The sequence below is a fragment of the Sturnus vulgaris genome, chromosome 29, assembly GCF_052056855.1.
Source record: "Sturnus vulgaris isolate bStuVul1 chromosome 29, bStuVul1.hap1, whole genome shotgun sequence".
NCBI lineage: Eukaryota > Metazoa > Chordata > Aves > Passeriformes > Sturnidae > Sturnus > Sturnus vulgaris.
In genome coordinates this window covers 5,959,928-5,974,931 of record NC_142271.1, presented here as the reverse complement: position 1 = coordinate 5,974,931, position 15,004 = coordinate 5,959,928, and the positions used below count along the sequence as shown (strand labels likewise).

The 15,004-nt window shown below is 55.7% G+C and overlaps 3 protein-coding genes across 3 annotated transcripts; all 3 read right to left on the bottom strand.

Annotated features, from left to right (window-relative positions):
* Positions 1-60: 60 nt before the first annotated feature.
* LOC106863037 (11-beta-hydroxysteroid dehydrogenase 1-like) lies at positions 61-3,098 on the bottom strand. Its single transcript, XM_014892349.2, has 6 exons — positions 2,846-3,098; positions 2,260-2,390; positions 1,967-2,078; positions 1,685-1,870; positions 1,064-1,207; positions 61-703 (listed from the first exon to the last, which is right to left on the bottom strand). Exons 1-6 carry the CDS (start codon positions 2,931-2,933, stop codon positions 483-485), a joined length of 882 nt encoding a protein of 293 aa, XP_014747835.2. The 5' UTR covers positions 2,934-3,098; the 3' UTR covers positions 61-482.
* A 973-nt stretch (positions 3,099-4,071) lies between these two features.
* LOC106863027 (11-beta-hydroxysteroid dehydrogenase 1-like) lies at positions 4,072-7,850 on the bottom strand. Its single transcript, XM_014892333.2, has 7 exons — positions 7,726-7,850; positions 7,541-7,632; positions 6,811-6,941; positions 6,080-6,191; positions 5,300-5,485; positions 4,673-4,816; positions 4,072-4,307 (listed from the first exon to the last, which is right to left on the bottom strand). The coding sequence occupies exons 2-7, from the start codon at positions 7,626-7,628 to the stop codon at positions 4,072-4,074; spliced, it is 897 nt and encodes a 298-aa protein (XP_014747819.1). The 5' UTR covers positions 7,629-7,632; positions 7,726-7,850.
* A 4,574-nt stretch (positions 7,851-12,424) lies between these two features.
* Positions 12,425-13,511, bottom strand: G0S2 (G0/G1 switch 2). Its single transcript, XM_014892358.2, has 2 exons — positions 13,370-13,511; positions 12,425-13,011 (listed from the first exon to the last, which is right to left on the bottom strand). The coding sequence occupies exon 2, from the start codon at positions 12,975-12,977 to the stop codon at positions 12,666-12,668; it is 312 nt and encodes a 103-aa protein (XP_014747844.2). The 5' UTR covers positions 12,978-13,011; positions 13,370-13,511; the 3' UTR covers positions 12,425-12,665.
* Between the last annotated feature and the right edge of the window lie 1,493 nt (positions 13,512-15,004).

Here is a 15,004-nt window from a genome sequence, read left to right as displayed (position 1 = left end):
CACTGATAAGGGCTCCCTGCTTGTGCACGTGGAGAAGGAACACCCGGAAAAGCAAAGATCTCAAAGTAACATGGGATTTATTTTCACAAAGAGCAGCATGGAAGGGATGTGTGACAGAAAATCTCCAGATCCAGAGACTCTCGTGGCTTTGGGTGGTTTGTGCTGCTTGGCCCAAGCCCTGGTTCTGGGCCGGGGCTCAGCTCAGCTGCCTCAGTGGCTTTCCAGAGGGAACAATTTCTGCAGAGTGAGCAGGACACTGGCAGCAGATGCTGCTGCAGGACTTCTCCAAAGTGCCTCCCGGCTGGAGAAAGCCCTTTACAAGAGTCCATTACTAAAAAGGACATTTCTGTGCTGCGTTACAGACTCCTGGAGTGTCCTGTGCCAGCACAGGGATGTCCCAGTGGTGCAAAGGGACACCCAAGCAGCTGGGTGACCACCCAGATCCATCCTGCTGGGCCCCAGGTGTCCCACAGAGCTCTGCACTACGTCCTCTGGACGTTTTCCAGGCGGTAGCTGCTGCGGACGATGGAGTCGAGGAGCTCCGGGGCGAAGCTGCGGATGAGGAGCATGGTGCTCACGGTCCTGGCAGGGTAGTGCAGCTCCCTGTGGCGCAGGAATCCTGCCCGGATGATCTCCAGGGCACACTCCTCCTTGGGGGCCGGTGTCTCGGGGATGACGTGGGACACGGCACGCACGGCGCTCTCTGAAGGGGGACAGGGACGTGTCAGGTGGGGGCACAGCTCGCTCAGAGTGTCTGGGGCATCCTCAACCCCACCAGCTCTGGGGATTGGACCTGTTTAACAGGGCTTAGAACTGTGGCAGTAACAATTATAAGATTTCCTCTGCCCCCTTTCCTCCTCTTGAGTGGCCCCAGGACCTCCCTGAGCTCACTGTGAGGGTGGCAGAGCCAAAGGCTCCAGACCACGCTTTTTTAGAGCTGGGGTCCTGTTTCCAGCGGTGCAGACACTGCAGAGGAGGCTCCAGCAGCAGTGGCTGAGCAGGCTGGGACCAGGCAGTGGGTGGTGGGCTCAGCTTGGCTGTGCCTGGAGTAGGCTGAGCTTACCTGTGTTGATGTAGCCCAGGATGCAGAGGGTGATGGAAACGTTGACCTTGTCTATGATGAGTTCCTGCCTCAAGGAGCTGAAAAATCCATCTAAGGCGAACTTGGTTGCGGAGTAGGGAGCAGTAAAAGGGCCAGCAATCTTACCTGGAGCACAGACACAATGTTCAGGTGCTGGGCAGGCACCAGCTCTCCCTTCCTCTTGCCCTGCCAGGAGCTGCAGCATTGGGGTTTAGGGTGTTGGAATAAATGGTCATGAATGCTTGAGAGAAATAGATACAGGCAGGAATGTTTAAAATGTAACATATGGCACAGAGTGCCTTCCAGTGCAGCTGGCACTGCTCTTGTATCCCTGCAGAGATGCCCAGGTATTGCAAATGTGTGTTCAATACGTGCCATGCCTGTGAAATCACCTGCACTGCCACGTGTGAAGGTGAGCACAGGGTGCCAAGAACACTGACAGGACAAAACAGAAATTTCCCACAGGGTTTGAACTGTGCACCAAAGATCTAAATCAGGTGCTGACCCTGAGTCCCAGCTCTTGCCTGTGGTCCTGACTGTGTCTTTTGAAGGGTCCCAGCAGGGATGCCTGGTGGGCTGTGGGCAGGGCCCCTGTGAGCTCACCTGCAACGGATGAAACCACCACGATGCTGCCCTTGCTCTCCTTCAGCATGGGCAGGGCAGCCGTGGCCAGGGCCACGTAGCTCACAAAGTTGGTCTCCATGAGTTTTCGGACGTGCCCCACGTCCCCAGTGAAGTAGGTGAAGCCGCTCTGGCCGATGTGGTTCAGGATGAGCATGTCCAGGCCACCTGGGGGCACAGCACGTTTGCCACTTGGCCACCTTCCCCTGCAAACCAGGCAGCCTCCGGGAGGCTGTGGGGTGGGGAGGGACCCGCAGCACCTACCCCAGGTGTTCTCAGCCTCCCTGACCACCTGCTCGGGCAGGCTGGGGCTGTCCATGGAGCCGCTGATGTAGCGGGCGGAGGCAGCTCCGAGCTCCAGGCATCGCTCCACGACCTGGGGACAGAACGGGCTTGGATGGGCTCCCCTGCATGGAACCCCCGTCCCAGGCTCTTCCCATCCTGGGCCACGTAGGGCTGGTGCTGGGGAAGCCCTGGGCTGCACCTGGAGGGTACCAGCGTGCCCGGGCTGGGGTGAATCCCCACATCCAGCCCAGCGTGCCCTGCTCAACATTTACTTTCTGCAGCTTGGCCTCTGTCCGTGCTGTGAGCAGCAGGTGCGCCTCCATCCGTGCCAGGTGATATGCCATCTGCTCCCCGATGCCGCTGCTGGCTCCTGTCACGATCACCCTCTTGCCCCGGAGCATCTCTGCAGAGGAGGGGGCAGAGCTCAGGGTGGGCACAGCCCTCGCCGTCCCTCTGCACGTCCCTGCTGCTCCTCTCTGTCCCTGCTGCTCCTCTCTGACCCTGCCAGCCTCGTCAGACCCCCCCTGGAGCCTGGGCCCTGATCCCAGTTTGGTGGGGAGCCTGTGTGAGGCTTGAGCTCTGCACCCAGCCTGGCCAGAGAGCAGTGAGAGTTGATCAAGAAAAGGATTAAATGTTTAGAGTAGGAAAACGACTTGTTTCCTGAATAAGTCATTTACAGAGGTCAGACACTGTGTCCCAGTGTAATTCCATGAGTTGTCCCTGTGCTCTGATCCCTTTCCTGGGACCCGTCTGCCCTCCCAGCCCTCCAGCTCTGACCCTGACAGGCCCTTCCAGGTTCCTGTGCATGGCACACTCTGCCCCTCTGTGCTTGTAAAGTCTTTTTGTCCCAGGACTTACCTTCATTGAAGTTCTCAGGTGCTGAATAAAAATAAAAGGCCAGTGCTGCTCCCAACAAAGGGATGAAAATCTTCAGGAGCAATCCCATCCCTTCCTTAGTACAGGTCCAGGCAGGAACGAGATGAGCCCCACGGGGAGGTGAAGGTGGCTGGAGCTTGCAAATGGGGCTGGGAAGTTTTGAGCTGGTTCTTATCTCACATGAGTTTGCTGGTATCTCTTGGCCCTTTTCTTTGCCCTGCCGGTGATTTAGCAAACATTAACCTAATGAAGCGTGTGGCTTTGGACTTTAGGCTGTCCCTTTGCACCCTTGGCCTGCCAGGAGTGCCAGGGTTGCTTTTTGAGAGTGCTGAAGGGGAGGCACTGAGCAGCTTCCAGCTCCACAGAGCAGTGGGTGCAGTGCATGGTTTGGTGGCTGCCCTGGGGGCTGGGACAGCAGTGTCCCCTCAGAGGGGGCACTGGGATGAGTGCACATCCCCCTCTCCCCAGTCCACGTCTAAACCAGGAGCAGCTCTTCCCTTCCAAGGTTAACTGCTTAGCACACTCTGCTGTACAGGTTCATAGAAATACCTGGAGAGAACAGAGCTGACAAATGTTCCATTTTCCAAACATTACTGATGATTCTGGTTTATCCTCTGGGATATCACCATGGCTATAATACTGGCAGGTTGTTGGGGGGCTCTCACCCCTAAAAAATATCACTGTTGAGGAATCCAGGGGGTGCAAAAAGCAGTAAAAGAGCAAAGTGGAGGAATAGGAAAGATCTTCAGCTTTCCCAGGATTGTGATGCTGAGCGGTGTCTGCTGGGCAGATGTGAATGGGTTTGAGAATGATTTTTCTGAAAGTTTAAAGGGCAGAGCCCACTCTGTGTGTGCTGGCTTGTGTAGATGGTCCTGGAGTAAGAACAGAAATTAAGAAGGAATTGTTCACTGTGAGGGTGGGCAGGGCTGGCACAGGGTGCCCAGAGCAGCTGTGGCTGCCCTTGGATCTCTGGCGGTGCCCATAAACAGCTGAGAAATGCGACAAAACCCCTGTCGGGTTACTACACTTTATTTAACAATTAATAATCAGCCGGTTCCTCGGCCAGGCGGTGGCGAGCAGGGCACGGAGCCGGCTCTGCTGGCCCCGCTGTGTCCCTGCGGGTGCCGCCAGCGCATCACGGAGCGGGCGGAGGCGATGCCGGGCACGGGCGGAGGCGATGCCCGGGGGTGCCCGGGGCCGCTCCCGGCTCAGTGCGGCGGGCGGGGGGCGCCGGGGGGCGCGGGCAGGCGGTAGCGGCTCCGCACCAGGTAATCCAGGAGCTCGGCGGCGCAGTCCCGCAGCAGCAGCGGCAGCCGCGTGGAGCTGTAGCGGTAGTAGAGCTCCCTCCGGCGCAGCGCTGCGCCCTTGAGGATCTCCAGAGCGCACTCGTCCCGCGGCGCCGGCCGCTCCTGCAGCACCTCCGCGGCAGCGCGCACTGCGCGCTCTGGGCGGGGGTCAGCGCCGGGACCCCCGGGGAGAGCGGGGAACGCCGGGGGATGCGGGGCCAGGGAGGATCCCACTCCCGGGGGGTGCGGGGAGAGTGAGGACCCCACCCCCGGGGGATGTGGCTATCTCTGGGGGATGCGGGGAGAGCAGGGACCCCAGGCAGTGTTGGGCTGTGCCAGCCTGTGAGCGGTGCCCGGTTTCACGTGGCACGGGGAAGTGAATGACTTTAGAAGATGTTTTTTTGGTGGCAGAGAGGGGGGATCCCCCAGAGATGCTGCAGCAGAGGTGAAGGCTGAGGGGCGGAGGGCAGGAGGAGGAGTAGGGTGGGGATGCTCAGCAGGGATAGAACAGCGCTGCTCTTACCGGTGTCGATGAAGCCGAGGATGCAGAGCGTGATGGAAACATTAATGTTCTGAATGGTGAATTCCTGCCTCAGGGAGCTGAAAAATCCATCCAGGGCAAACTTAGTCGCAGAGTAGGGGACGGTAAAGGGAAACCCGACTTTACCTGGACACAGAGTGAAGTTCTGTGTTAGCACACGAGGCTGCTCTGCCTGAGCCTCTCTTTTGCCTTTCATCAGAGACATTTTACCCAAAGGGAGTTTGCAGTCAGGGAAAGGTCATCCTGGCACCTGAACAGCATCCTTACAAATATTCTTGTTGGCTTCCAGCTCTTAAGGCCAAAGCCATGGCTCACATCTCTGCTCTGGGCATGGGCAATCCACAGGAAGCACAAAACCCTCAGAGGGGAGAGATGGAGCAAAGTTCAAACTCTTGTCCGTGGGCCCTGAGCTGATCAGCAGAACACTGGCCAGCATAGCAGCTCTGGGGTTTAATCCCAAACCCATCTGGATTTGGGCGTTGGGGCTGGTTTTGGTGGGGTTTTAGTGTTTGTGGCTCCTGGAGGATGCCTGGTGTCTCTGTGTGCTGTTCCTGACAATCCCTTTTGAGCGAGCCCCACGTCACCAGCCTGGTGGCGCTGCCCCCTCACCTGCCATGGATGAAACCACCACAATGCTGCCCTCACTCTCCTTCAGCATGGGCAGGGCTGACGTGGTCATGGCCACGTAGCTGAGGAAATTGATTTCCAGGAGCTTTCGGACGTGCTCCACGTCCCCATCAAAAAAGCCAAAGTAGGATGCACCGACGTGGTTAAGAATCAGCATGTCAAGGCCTCCTGCAAGAAAAAAAAAAGGGTATTAATGCTGGAGGGAAGAGGGCTGCAACCAGCAAAACAACATTTTCTGGGAGCAGAGTAAGTGTAATGCAAGGAAATCAGGTTTTTGGGTCAGAGCTGTGGCTTGTTATCTCCGGAGCAGGGATACAGCCTGGATGGTGGCCAGTAAATATTTTGCTGTGATATATATATATATTTTTTTTTTAGTTCAAAACTCAAATGCCACGGCCCAAGGGATGTCACCCCTGAATTATCTGTGGGCCGGGGAGGGGGAGGCAGTGCTCCACACGGAGCTGGGCTGGTGCATTTCTGAGCCGTGACCCCTGGCTGCAGTGGCCGGGGCTGCCGGATCCTTCAGACCCCGGCACTGATGAAATCCAGGGTTGTGCTACTGCCAGAGGATGTCGGGAGGCTCAGAGCTGAAATCGAGAGCGCAGTTCAGTTTGAGAGGCAGCAATGCAGCCAGAGGAGCAGGGCTGCAAAGGGCAGAATTAGGGGAGAATTTTTCCCGTCTCGTCCCGCATCTCCCAATTTTTTTTTTGCACGTGGCAAAAGGCATGGCCAGGCACTGTGCGGGGCAGGTTGCAGACGTACCCAGCGAGGTCTGTGCCTCCCTCACCACGTGCTGGGCGAAGGCTGTGTCCTCCATGGTGCCGCTGACAAAGCGCGCCGAGGCTGCTCCCAGCTCCAGGCACCGCTGCACCACCTGCACGACAGCGGGGTCAGCGCCTCCCCTCCCTGCCCCTGGCGCTTCTGAGTGGGTGTTTGAGCTCCCCGAGATGTGTCCCCACCTTAAACCAGCGCTTTGGGGTTTGGGGAGTGTGTTTGGAGCTTCGTGAGCTTCAAAGGGAGCCTGGAAACGATTGCTTGTGTGAGCGTGTTACCCGAGGCGGTCTGGCTGTGTGCGTGTGCAGGCTGAGCTGCAACTGCTGCAGGGGAGCAGGAGCCTGCGAGCAGTGCATGGAATGAGGCTGAGTGGGGATGTGTGCTCAGCTCAGGCACGGGGACATGGAGTGCAAGGTGCTGTGCGTGCCCAGGGCATTTCCGTGTGTGCCCAGGGGATTCTGTGTGTGCCCAGGGGATTCTGTGTGTGCAGGAGCTGCAAGGGCGTGGAGGGGGCTGTCCCCGTGCCCAGGTGGGACCTGTGACTGTCCCCGTGCCCAGGTGGGACCTGTGACTGTCCCCGTGCCCAGGTGGGACCTGTGACTGTCCCCGTGCCCAGGTGGGACCTGTGCTGTGGATGCTCCTTGGCTGTGATGGGAGGTTCCCTCCCGTGTCTGTGAGCCCTGCCGTGGCCATGTGAGAGTGCCCAGGTTGCCATTTACGTTCTGCAGCTTGGCCTCGGTGCGTGCCGTGACGAGGATGTGGGAGCCCATCCGTGCCAGGTGATATGCCATCTGCTCCCCGATGCCCGTGCTGGCTCCCGTCACGATCACCCTCTTCCCCCGCAGCATCTCTGTGACACAGGCATTCCAGTTAGCCAAATGCTGATAGAACAAATCTTAAAACTAAAAAAAACCAAAATCACTTAGTGCCCTTGAGAATCGGCCGTTAATTGGCAGGTAAGCGAGCCTGCGAGTGCAGCACAGGGCTCTCCCATGCCATGGAAAAAGCTGTGGAGCTGCTGCAGCTCCCCGAGGAATGCAGTGACACAGGGACAGCGCTGGACTCTTCCAGCAGATTTTTCCACCAACCAGGGCACAATTTAATAACGCCTCAACTATTCTGTAACAAAAACAATCCGCTGAGTGCTCCAAACTTAAACTGCAGCACTTACAAGCCCTGTTTATAAACTTTTCCTGCACGCAGGAAAATGGAGTGCTCAGTGCCCTCTCCCTCTCGCCCCCTGCCTCACCTGCTCCCTCAGGAGGTTTCTCTGCACAGTCTTTGTTCACTTTGATTTTAAGTCTTTGTTAAAGAAACTTTCCAGTATCTGCCACCACACAAAGGCTCGGCCGTGCCTTGGTCCGAGCTCTGGCCAGTTTCTATGCAAAACACCCAAATGTGGCTTTTCGTCGTTTTTTCCTTAAAGTCAGATTCGCTTTGGATACTTACCCGGTTTGAAAGTGTCCCTCGCAGAATAGAACCAGAAGGCCAAAACCAATCCCAGAAAGGGAATGAGAATCTTTTGCAACCGACCCATCCCACTGTGGAGTCAGGAAACACAGCATGAGAGAGAAGGAAGGAACAAAAACCCCTCTGCAGAGCTGAGGGAAGCAGCAAAGTGACCCTTTAGAAACCTGTGAGCGACGGAGCTGCAGCTTCCAAAGGCCTGGAAAATCACGGCTGGGCGGATGGATGAGCCAAGCAAAGCCCTTGCTTTGCTCCCTGCTGCTCGGCCTGGCCAGCGGGGCTGTTTGGGTCCTGCCCGGCTCTTTTCATATTTCCTGTCCTACATTAAAATGCAGAATTTTGCACAACACCCTGGAAGAGGTGTGTCTTTGCTGAGCAGCATCAAGTTTCACTTGGAGAACATCAGAGGGAGCCCAGTGCAGGTGGTTAAACATTGTCCTTTATTCCTGCAGGCCCTGGGCATGGATGTGACCCAGCTGTGGCAGGGGGGACACCCACAGCTGGTCCTGAGCTCCCAGGGTGTGGCTGCTCCGTGCCCCAAAGCAGCTCCTGCCACTGAGTGCTGGCAGCAGGGACTCAACATTGCACCCCAAACAGCCCCAGGAGGGCAGGGCTGAGGCAGGGCTGAGTTTTTAATCTGCTTTTTTTTGTCTGTGAGCTGGTGAGGGAGCTGGACCCATCTGTGGGGTGCAGCCACCTCAGCCCCAGGGAGCACAGGGAGGTTTTCAGGGAAAGACTGGCTGTGTTTTCTGCAGAGAAATCAGTGACCTTGCAGCTGTGGTTCCTCCTTTGGGGTTTCCAAGAGTTTTGTTCTGACTTTTAAATGAATATAATCTTGAGGAACCCCACAGAACATCCTGTAGCTCCCCGAGCCTCAGCAGCAGCCGTGGATCCTGTGCCATAGGGATAAAGTTATCCCAGCTTTGGGCTCTGGGATCTCCATCCTGCAGTACCAGAGGTGGGGAAATGCTGTGGGAGCTCCTGGAGCTGCTCTGCCAGAGCCTCAGCCCTCTCTGCTGGGACAAAAGCTGTGTTTGCAGGGCTCTGATTTCGGGGGGCACAGCACTCTGCCTGGCTCTCTCTAACAGAACCAGAATTGTTTAATGGATTTTCCCCCTCATATTTTATCTGTAAAATACAAGTGCTTTAATTGAGTTTTGTGCCTAGTAGGGCAGTTGCTCTCTGGCCTCGCTGCTGCTTTATGGATGAGGTTTTTTTCTTTTTCTGCCTTTCTACTCCAGGCTCAACTTTCCCTCTGATAAGAAGCACTCAGCCCACACTGGGTCCGATAACAGCAGGGCAGCCACTCTGCTTTTCCTGCCTTGCCTGGAACTTGGGTTGTGATCGTGGGGCAACCATTTCATTCCTTGGCTATGGCAAAGGAAGGAAAATGAAGTAATTAACATATCTCAGCTGGGATCTTGTCTGCAGCCGCCACCAGAGAGGCTCTTTTCGAGCTATTTTAGTTTATGACAGGCATTAGTGAAGCAATAATCACCAACCTTTGTCACTATCTGCACGTGGGACAGGAAGGAATTGTGGTCTCGGCTCCGTGGTGGCACCAGGGATGTGGGGCTGGAGGCTCTGGGGGATCCCAGAGCCAGCACTGGTGAGAATTGTGGGGTTGGAGTTTTGCAGTAGCTGATAATAAAGGATTGAAATATGGGATATTTCGGACAGAACTGAGCCTGGTTTTCCTGTATAAGCAGTTTCAGTGCAGGGTTTGCTCCCAGCCTCCCATCCCTGCCAGGGTGCTGCTCTCCTCACTCCCACTCACGGCTTTTCCTGGCTTTGTTTTCCTGTGTGTGACTCCAGAACTTGTTTTTAACTTTTCCTGGGGGAGGGGAGGGCTGACAGGGAAGGTTTTTCTGATCCTGGCTGCTCCAGACCTTGGTGGGGCAGAGCCCAGAGCTGTGCCCAGCTCCTGGAGCCCCTGAGAGTTCACTGGGGTGGCCCTGGATGCATTCCCTGCTCAGCTCCCTCCCCTGTCCTGTGTGTTTGTGCTTCCCAAGGGATGCTCCTGCTCCCCTGCCCGCTCTGCCCACGGGGGTTTCTCCAAACCTGGGCAGGAAACTCGTCCTGGCAGCCAAGGGGAGGGGGGAGCCGGGAGAGCCCCTGCAGGGAGAGCGTTCAGGGCAGGCTGAGGCTCGGGCAGGTCCCTGCAGGCAGCTCCAAGGCTCAAAAACACTCGGCAGGAATTTGGATACTGCTGCTTTTTTTTCCTCCTTTTTGGAGTGATATTTGCCTTTTTTCAAACCATTGTCAAATCGTGGTCAGATGTAGAGGATTTTCCTTTTACTTTTTTTTTTTCCCTTTCCCCTCTTGCTTTCCTTTATCTCACAGACATTAAGATATTATTTTTCCTACCCAGCTGTCCCAGTGCCCTTTGCCATGAACACAGCTCTAATTCCTCTCTTTACAGGCAGGGCCATCACATATAAAGGGCTGCCCTCAGTTCTGTTTTTCTACTTGTACAGCAGAACCCCATTGGTGTCACAGCTACACCACTGGAAATGCCCTCCCAGTCCCACGGGGGATGAGAGGATTGTAGGATGGGTCTGGTTTCGTTTGACATCACATTTCTGCACACTGCTGGTTTAGTGAAAATACTGGGGATGTTTAAGTCATTTCCAAGCCCTAAATTTATGCTTTTTTTTTTTTTTTTTTTCGATGTGACCAAATTGGGAATTGCTGCCTTGAAATTTCATTGTTGGAGCTGTGGCTGCTGAGCCTTGGCTGCTGTCCATGTCCCCAGTGCCCTTGGAGCTGGGTGGCTGAGGCTGATATTATCTGCACCCCTAAATTTAGCCTGGCAGCCCCTGGAATATTCAATGTCCACACTGCAAATAGAGTGAGGACTCTGAAAACATTCAGCTCCTGCCTTTGAGCTGTGAGGAGAGGGCTGCTGCTCTGAGTGGATTTCAGCTCCAGGCTGAAACCAGACCTTTGAAAAGATGGGTACAGACAAAGACTCACCACATTTTGTGCCAGCTGCATTTTTCCTGAGGATTTAATGTACCAGGAGAGTGTCACGTTTACAGGTTGGAATCAACCAGATATTCTGAGAACAATAGAAATCAACCTGATGTAAAGCCAGCAATGTGACTCAGCCCTGGGGCTCTCCCCAGGAGTTTGTCCCTCAGGATCTGGGTTTAACTCAGCCTTAAATGCTCAGGTCCTGTCTGTGCCTTATCCCATCTCTGCTCTGTCCCAGGGTTTGTGATTAAACTTTGTCTTTGCATTTCTCCAGGGGCTCTGGGGATGCTCTTGGCTGTGCTGGGGTTTAAAGATGAGAAGGTTTTGCTGAAGCCTTTCACTGCATTGGGCCACTCTGTCACTGGTCACTGTGGCAGTGGAGTCAAAGGGGTCACCAAGCCTCGTGCACACTGAATTTATCGTGGGGCTTAAACAAGACTTTATGGGGTCGTTGTGGTAAAATCAGGGATTAATACTGGTCTAATTCCCCCCTGTGCAGGGAGCCAGGGATGCCTCCAGCCCCTGCAGTGCCCTGGCCTGGCAGGGTGAGTGGCCCCAGGTCTGGTGCCCAGCAGAGCCGGCAGGGCAGGAGCTCGTCCTCTGCAGGTGCCCAGGGTGGCTGCTGGGCTGGGCTTTAGCTGTCTAATCCCCTGAGCTGTCTTAGCAGCAGCTATTTTGACTGCTCACAACCCTCTTTGCTTTAAGCTCATAACAGCGGGGCTGGCACACTGGGAGGAGGAGGTGTGGGCAGCAGGGCAGGGACACCTGGGCTCTGCACCCAGGAGTGATGGGGAACTCACCTGGGGGCTCACCTGGAGCCTCCCTCGGGGCTCAGGGGCTCCCTCTCCTCCCTTTCCAAACCCCTTTCCTGGGCAGGATGAAACACCCGGGATATAGAGAGGAGCAAGAGGGGTGATGAGCAGTTCCCAGCTGCCCTGGATGGGCTGTGACTCTGAGGTCTGGCAGGGGTTTTTCATTTTCCATGATCCAGTCTTTGGCTCAATTGTTTTGCTTTTAGCTGGAGAGTGGCACACTGCTGGTGCATCTCCCAGTTTCTGTGCAAGGTGTGTGTCCTGCTACTCCCCCTGCCCTGTGGGTATGCTTTTGGGCAGATAAAGAGGAATTTCTGCCCTGCTCAGCACTGGCAGGGCCTGTTTGCCTGCCCTCCCCTCTGAAGTGTGGTCAGGATCACTCAGCTGTGGCTGGCTGGAAACTTTATTTGACTGACATGACAAAGTCCTAAATGCAACAGGCTCTTGCTAAGCCCCAGAACATTTTTTAAATAGGTGAAAGTCCTCTAATGGTCCTGGCAGCGCTCTGAGTGGAGCCTGAAGCCTGGAACAGTTTCCACACCCTCCAGCCTGGCTGTGCCATCTCCGGTTTTTTCCATGTGTGACACCCGGTGACACTGGCAGCCAATATTGCTCTGCACAATCAGGTGTCTGTGGTGCCTTTGGGAAAGATCCCAGGAAAGGCAGGAGAGTTTTGGTTTTGTTCTTAAGATTTTTAGCTGTGCAGCAGCTGGAGCCTGCGGGAGGAGTGCCAGGGCAAGAATGGGGTTTTGATTTATTTTAAACCAGTTCTGTGCACACATGGCCGTGACAGAGACAAATCTGTGCCACTGAACCCTGATAACCCCTGAAGCACGACCCCACCGCCAGCTCGGGGCATGCGGCACCCGTGTGACACAAGTGCCACCTCCTCCCCTGCCAGAGTGACAGACAGGACAGACCCAGAGCAGCCTCACTGGGGTTTATGGGGAGGGGACAGCCCCTCCTCCACTGTCCCCTGGGTCCCCCTGCTCCGCAAAAGCAGCCAGAGGTGTGAGCAAAACTTGGCAAATCAGCACGAGGAGCCTTTGAAAATAAATGCAGCAAGAGAGAGCACTGGTACCATAGAAAATATTTATTGATCTTGCAAAACGGTGTAAAATGCGTCCGTAAGAAAAATAAGAAACCATGCTGTGCGTCGTGCACAGGTTTATACCAACAAAAGGTATTTCTTCCCACTGCTGCACAGCAGCAAATATAACCCTTCCCTTGTGGCGAGTCTCATACGTGCAGTCTCCTTCAGCCGAGCCTCTCCGGGCGCTGGAGCCGCGCTGCGGGCGCAGTCTGTGAGCGCTGCCGCCTTAGGACGCGTGGTGCCGGGTCACCAGAGCCCTGTGCAGCGCCGGCGGAGCCTTGCCCTTGTCCAGCACCAAACCCTGCTGTGTCTGCGGCTGCCGCTGCTCCCGAGATGCTGAGGGCTTGTTCTTGTCCTCCTCCTCCTCCTCTAGGCTGCCCTGGGAGCTGAAGGGGCTGCACACGGTCTCCACCAGCCCGATGACCACTCCAAAGAAGGCCAGCACGCTGCCCAGCATGTACAGCTTGACCATTTTCCTGTTGGGCTTCTGGCTGAGCATTTCTTTGGCGAAGGGGATGAGCTCCTGCATGGTTTCCATTTCTGTTTTACAGCAGCGGGTTCAGATGTCAGTTCTGGAAGGGAAGAGAGAGGGACGCGAGTTAAATCCTGCTGCTGTGGTGGCAGAGCTGTCCCGGCTCCCTGAGCTCCCCGCCGACCCCCGGCTGTGCTTTAATGGGGATCGAGGCTTTTTGCCGAAAGTTTGCTTCGGGAAAACGCGCCCACCCTGAACCCGCGGTGCCCTAGGGCAGAGCAGAGCCTTGCCAGGGCAGAGCCACCCTCGCCAGGCTGCGCTGAGGGGCGCACGCTGTGCGCTCTGGTTGGTACCACGCGTTTTGTGCAGCGTCCCATGGCACCGCATCCCCCATCGCATCCTCCGCCTCATCCCCATCCCATCCCCATCCCTCCATCCCGACCCCTCTCATCCCTTACCGGTGTATCTGCGGGGCCGTGCAGTGCAGTGCAGTGCAGTGCAGTGCAGTGAGCGCTGCGGTGTTGTGCGGAGCTGTTCCGGGGCTGTTCCGGAGCTGTCGCGGTGCTGTCGCTGTCGCGGCCGCTCCGCTGCAGCTGCTGCCCGGGGCCGGCTCCGCCGCCTTTTATCGCTGTCGGGGCGGGCGGGGCGGGGGCCGGGCCGGGAGCCGGGCCCGGAGCTCGGGCCAGCTTGGCCCCCCCCGCCACTTGGCAGCTCCTGCCCCTAATCCGGCCAGACAGAAAAAAAAAAAACGCTTTTTTTTCTTTTTTTTTTTTCCCCCCCAACCCTTTCCTCCCCTCCCCTCCTTTGTAAAAAAAAAAAAAAAAAAAAAAAAAAATTAGTTTTTTTCTTTTTATCTCCTCCTTCCATTCCTCATTCAATTTCTTTCTCCTTCCATTTCTTCTTGTGTTTTCCCATCCCTCCTTTCGTTTCTCCTTTTTCTCTTAGAAAACTTGCGTTTTTACCCCCTCGAAAAAACCCCACAGAATTCTCTCACAGTCTAACCAGAACCAGAGATCTGATGCCTGACTTGCTGTGCAGCTCTGTACGTGCTTCTGCAATCAATATTCAATATGTTCATAGAAGCTTTGCTGATTGCCTGGGCAGGAGGGACAGGGTGTTCATCCATAAACAAGAAATAAATAATAATAAATAAATCCCCAAACAGGGCAGGGTTTGGATCCAGGGCTTGGGGCTGTTCGAGCCCAGTTCAGCACAGTGTCCCTGCCTTGCTGCCCATCCTCCTGGGGAAGGGGGTGAGAAACTGCCCCAGGATCGGTGTCACCCAGGCCGAGGTGTTTGTGCAAGGTGCTGCAGGTGCTCATGGCAAAGGGAACATCAGCAGGGGCTTCTGCAGCGTGTGACAGCCCTGATTTCCTGGGAGTGACAGAACTTTTGGAAACTCCAAAGCTGGAGGAAGTTACGTCAACTTAAAACTCACTCTTCACTTTTCCTGCACTTGACGCTGTCACCCTTTTGTGTCACCCTTTTGTGTCACCTCTTTGTGTCACCCCTCTGTGTCCCTCCTTGTGCCACCTGCAGGACGGTGCTGTTTCCACCCTGGCCAAAAGCTGCTCTGCTTGCCTGGCCTGCAGCCAGGGAGTGTTGCACCAATAACCCCCGGCACTATTGATGATGCAAGAACGATTGCATCATCATCATCATCATCATCACCATCATCTGCTCGGGCTGCAGGGTCCATCAGAGCACAGACACTGCTCTGGCTGCAGGAATCCTGTGGATTCCATGCACATCTCAGCAGCTGCTGAGCCCAGGGAGTTGTTGGGATTCCCAGCAGTTGATGGACTCTGGGACAGATGTCCTGGCTCATCCATGTGGCTGAGAGGATGGGAATTGCTCTGCTAGGCAGTGCATAGAAATGAAAATACAAGCTGATGTTGTAGCAGCAGTTTTAGGGAGAGGTTGGTGCATGTGGAAGGAGGTAAAGCCTTCAAAGGATGCTGCAGAGGAGTTGGATCCCTGGAGAGGCGCAGCCCAAGGGGTGGGCAGGCAGCCCCCAGAGCAGCTGGAGATGAAGGGAGCTTGTCCCCAAACCAGAGAGGGAGAAAAGGGGGTGCCCCAGCACACGGAGGACA

Coding starts and splice junctions, on each gene's coding strand:
- LOC106863037 (XM_014892349.2), bottom strand. CDS start 2,933: ATGGGATTGCTCCTGAAGATTTTCATCCCTTTGTTGGGAGCAGCACTG. Junction 2,391..2,845: donor ACCTGAGAACTTCAATGAAG/GTAAGTCCTGGG, acceptor CCTCCTCTGCAG/AGATGCTCCGGGGCAAGAGG. Junction 1,208..1,684: donor GGTGGTTTCATCCGTTGCAG/GTGAGCTCACAG, acceptor TCTGTGCTCCAG/GTAAGATTGCTGGCCCTTTT.
- LOC106863027 (XM_014892333.2), bottom strand. CDS start 7,628: ATGGGTCGGTTGCAAAAGATTCTCATTCCCTTTCTGGGATTGGTTTTG. Junction 6,942..7,540: donor GAGGGACACTTTCAAACCGG/GTAAGTATCCAA, acceptor CCTGTGTCACAG/AGATGCTGCGGGGGAAGAGG. Junction 5,486..6,079: donor GGAGGCACAGACCTCGCTGG/GTACGTCTGCAA, acceptor TTTTTCTTGCAG/GAGGCCTTGACATGCTGATT.
- G0S2 (XM_014892358.2), bottom strand. CDS start 12,977: ATGGAAACCATGCAGGAGCTCATCCCCTTCGCCAAAGAAATGCTCAGC.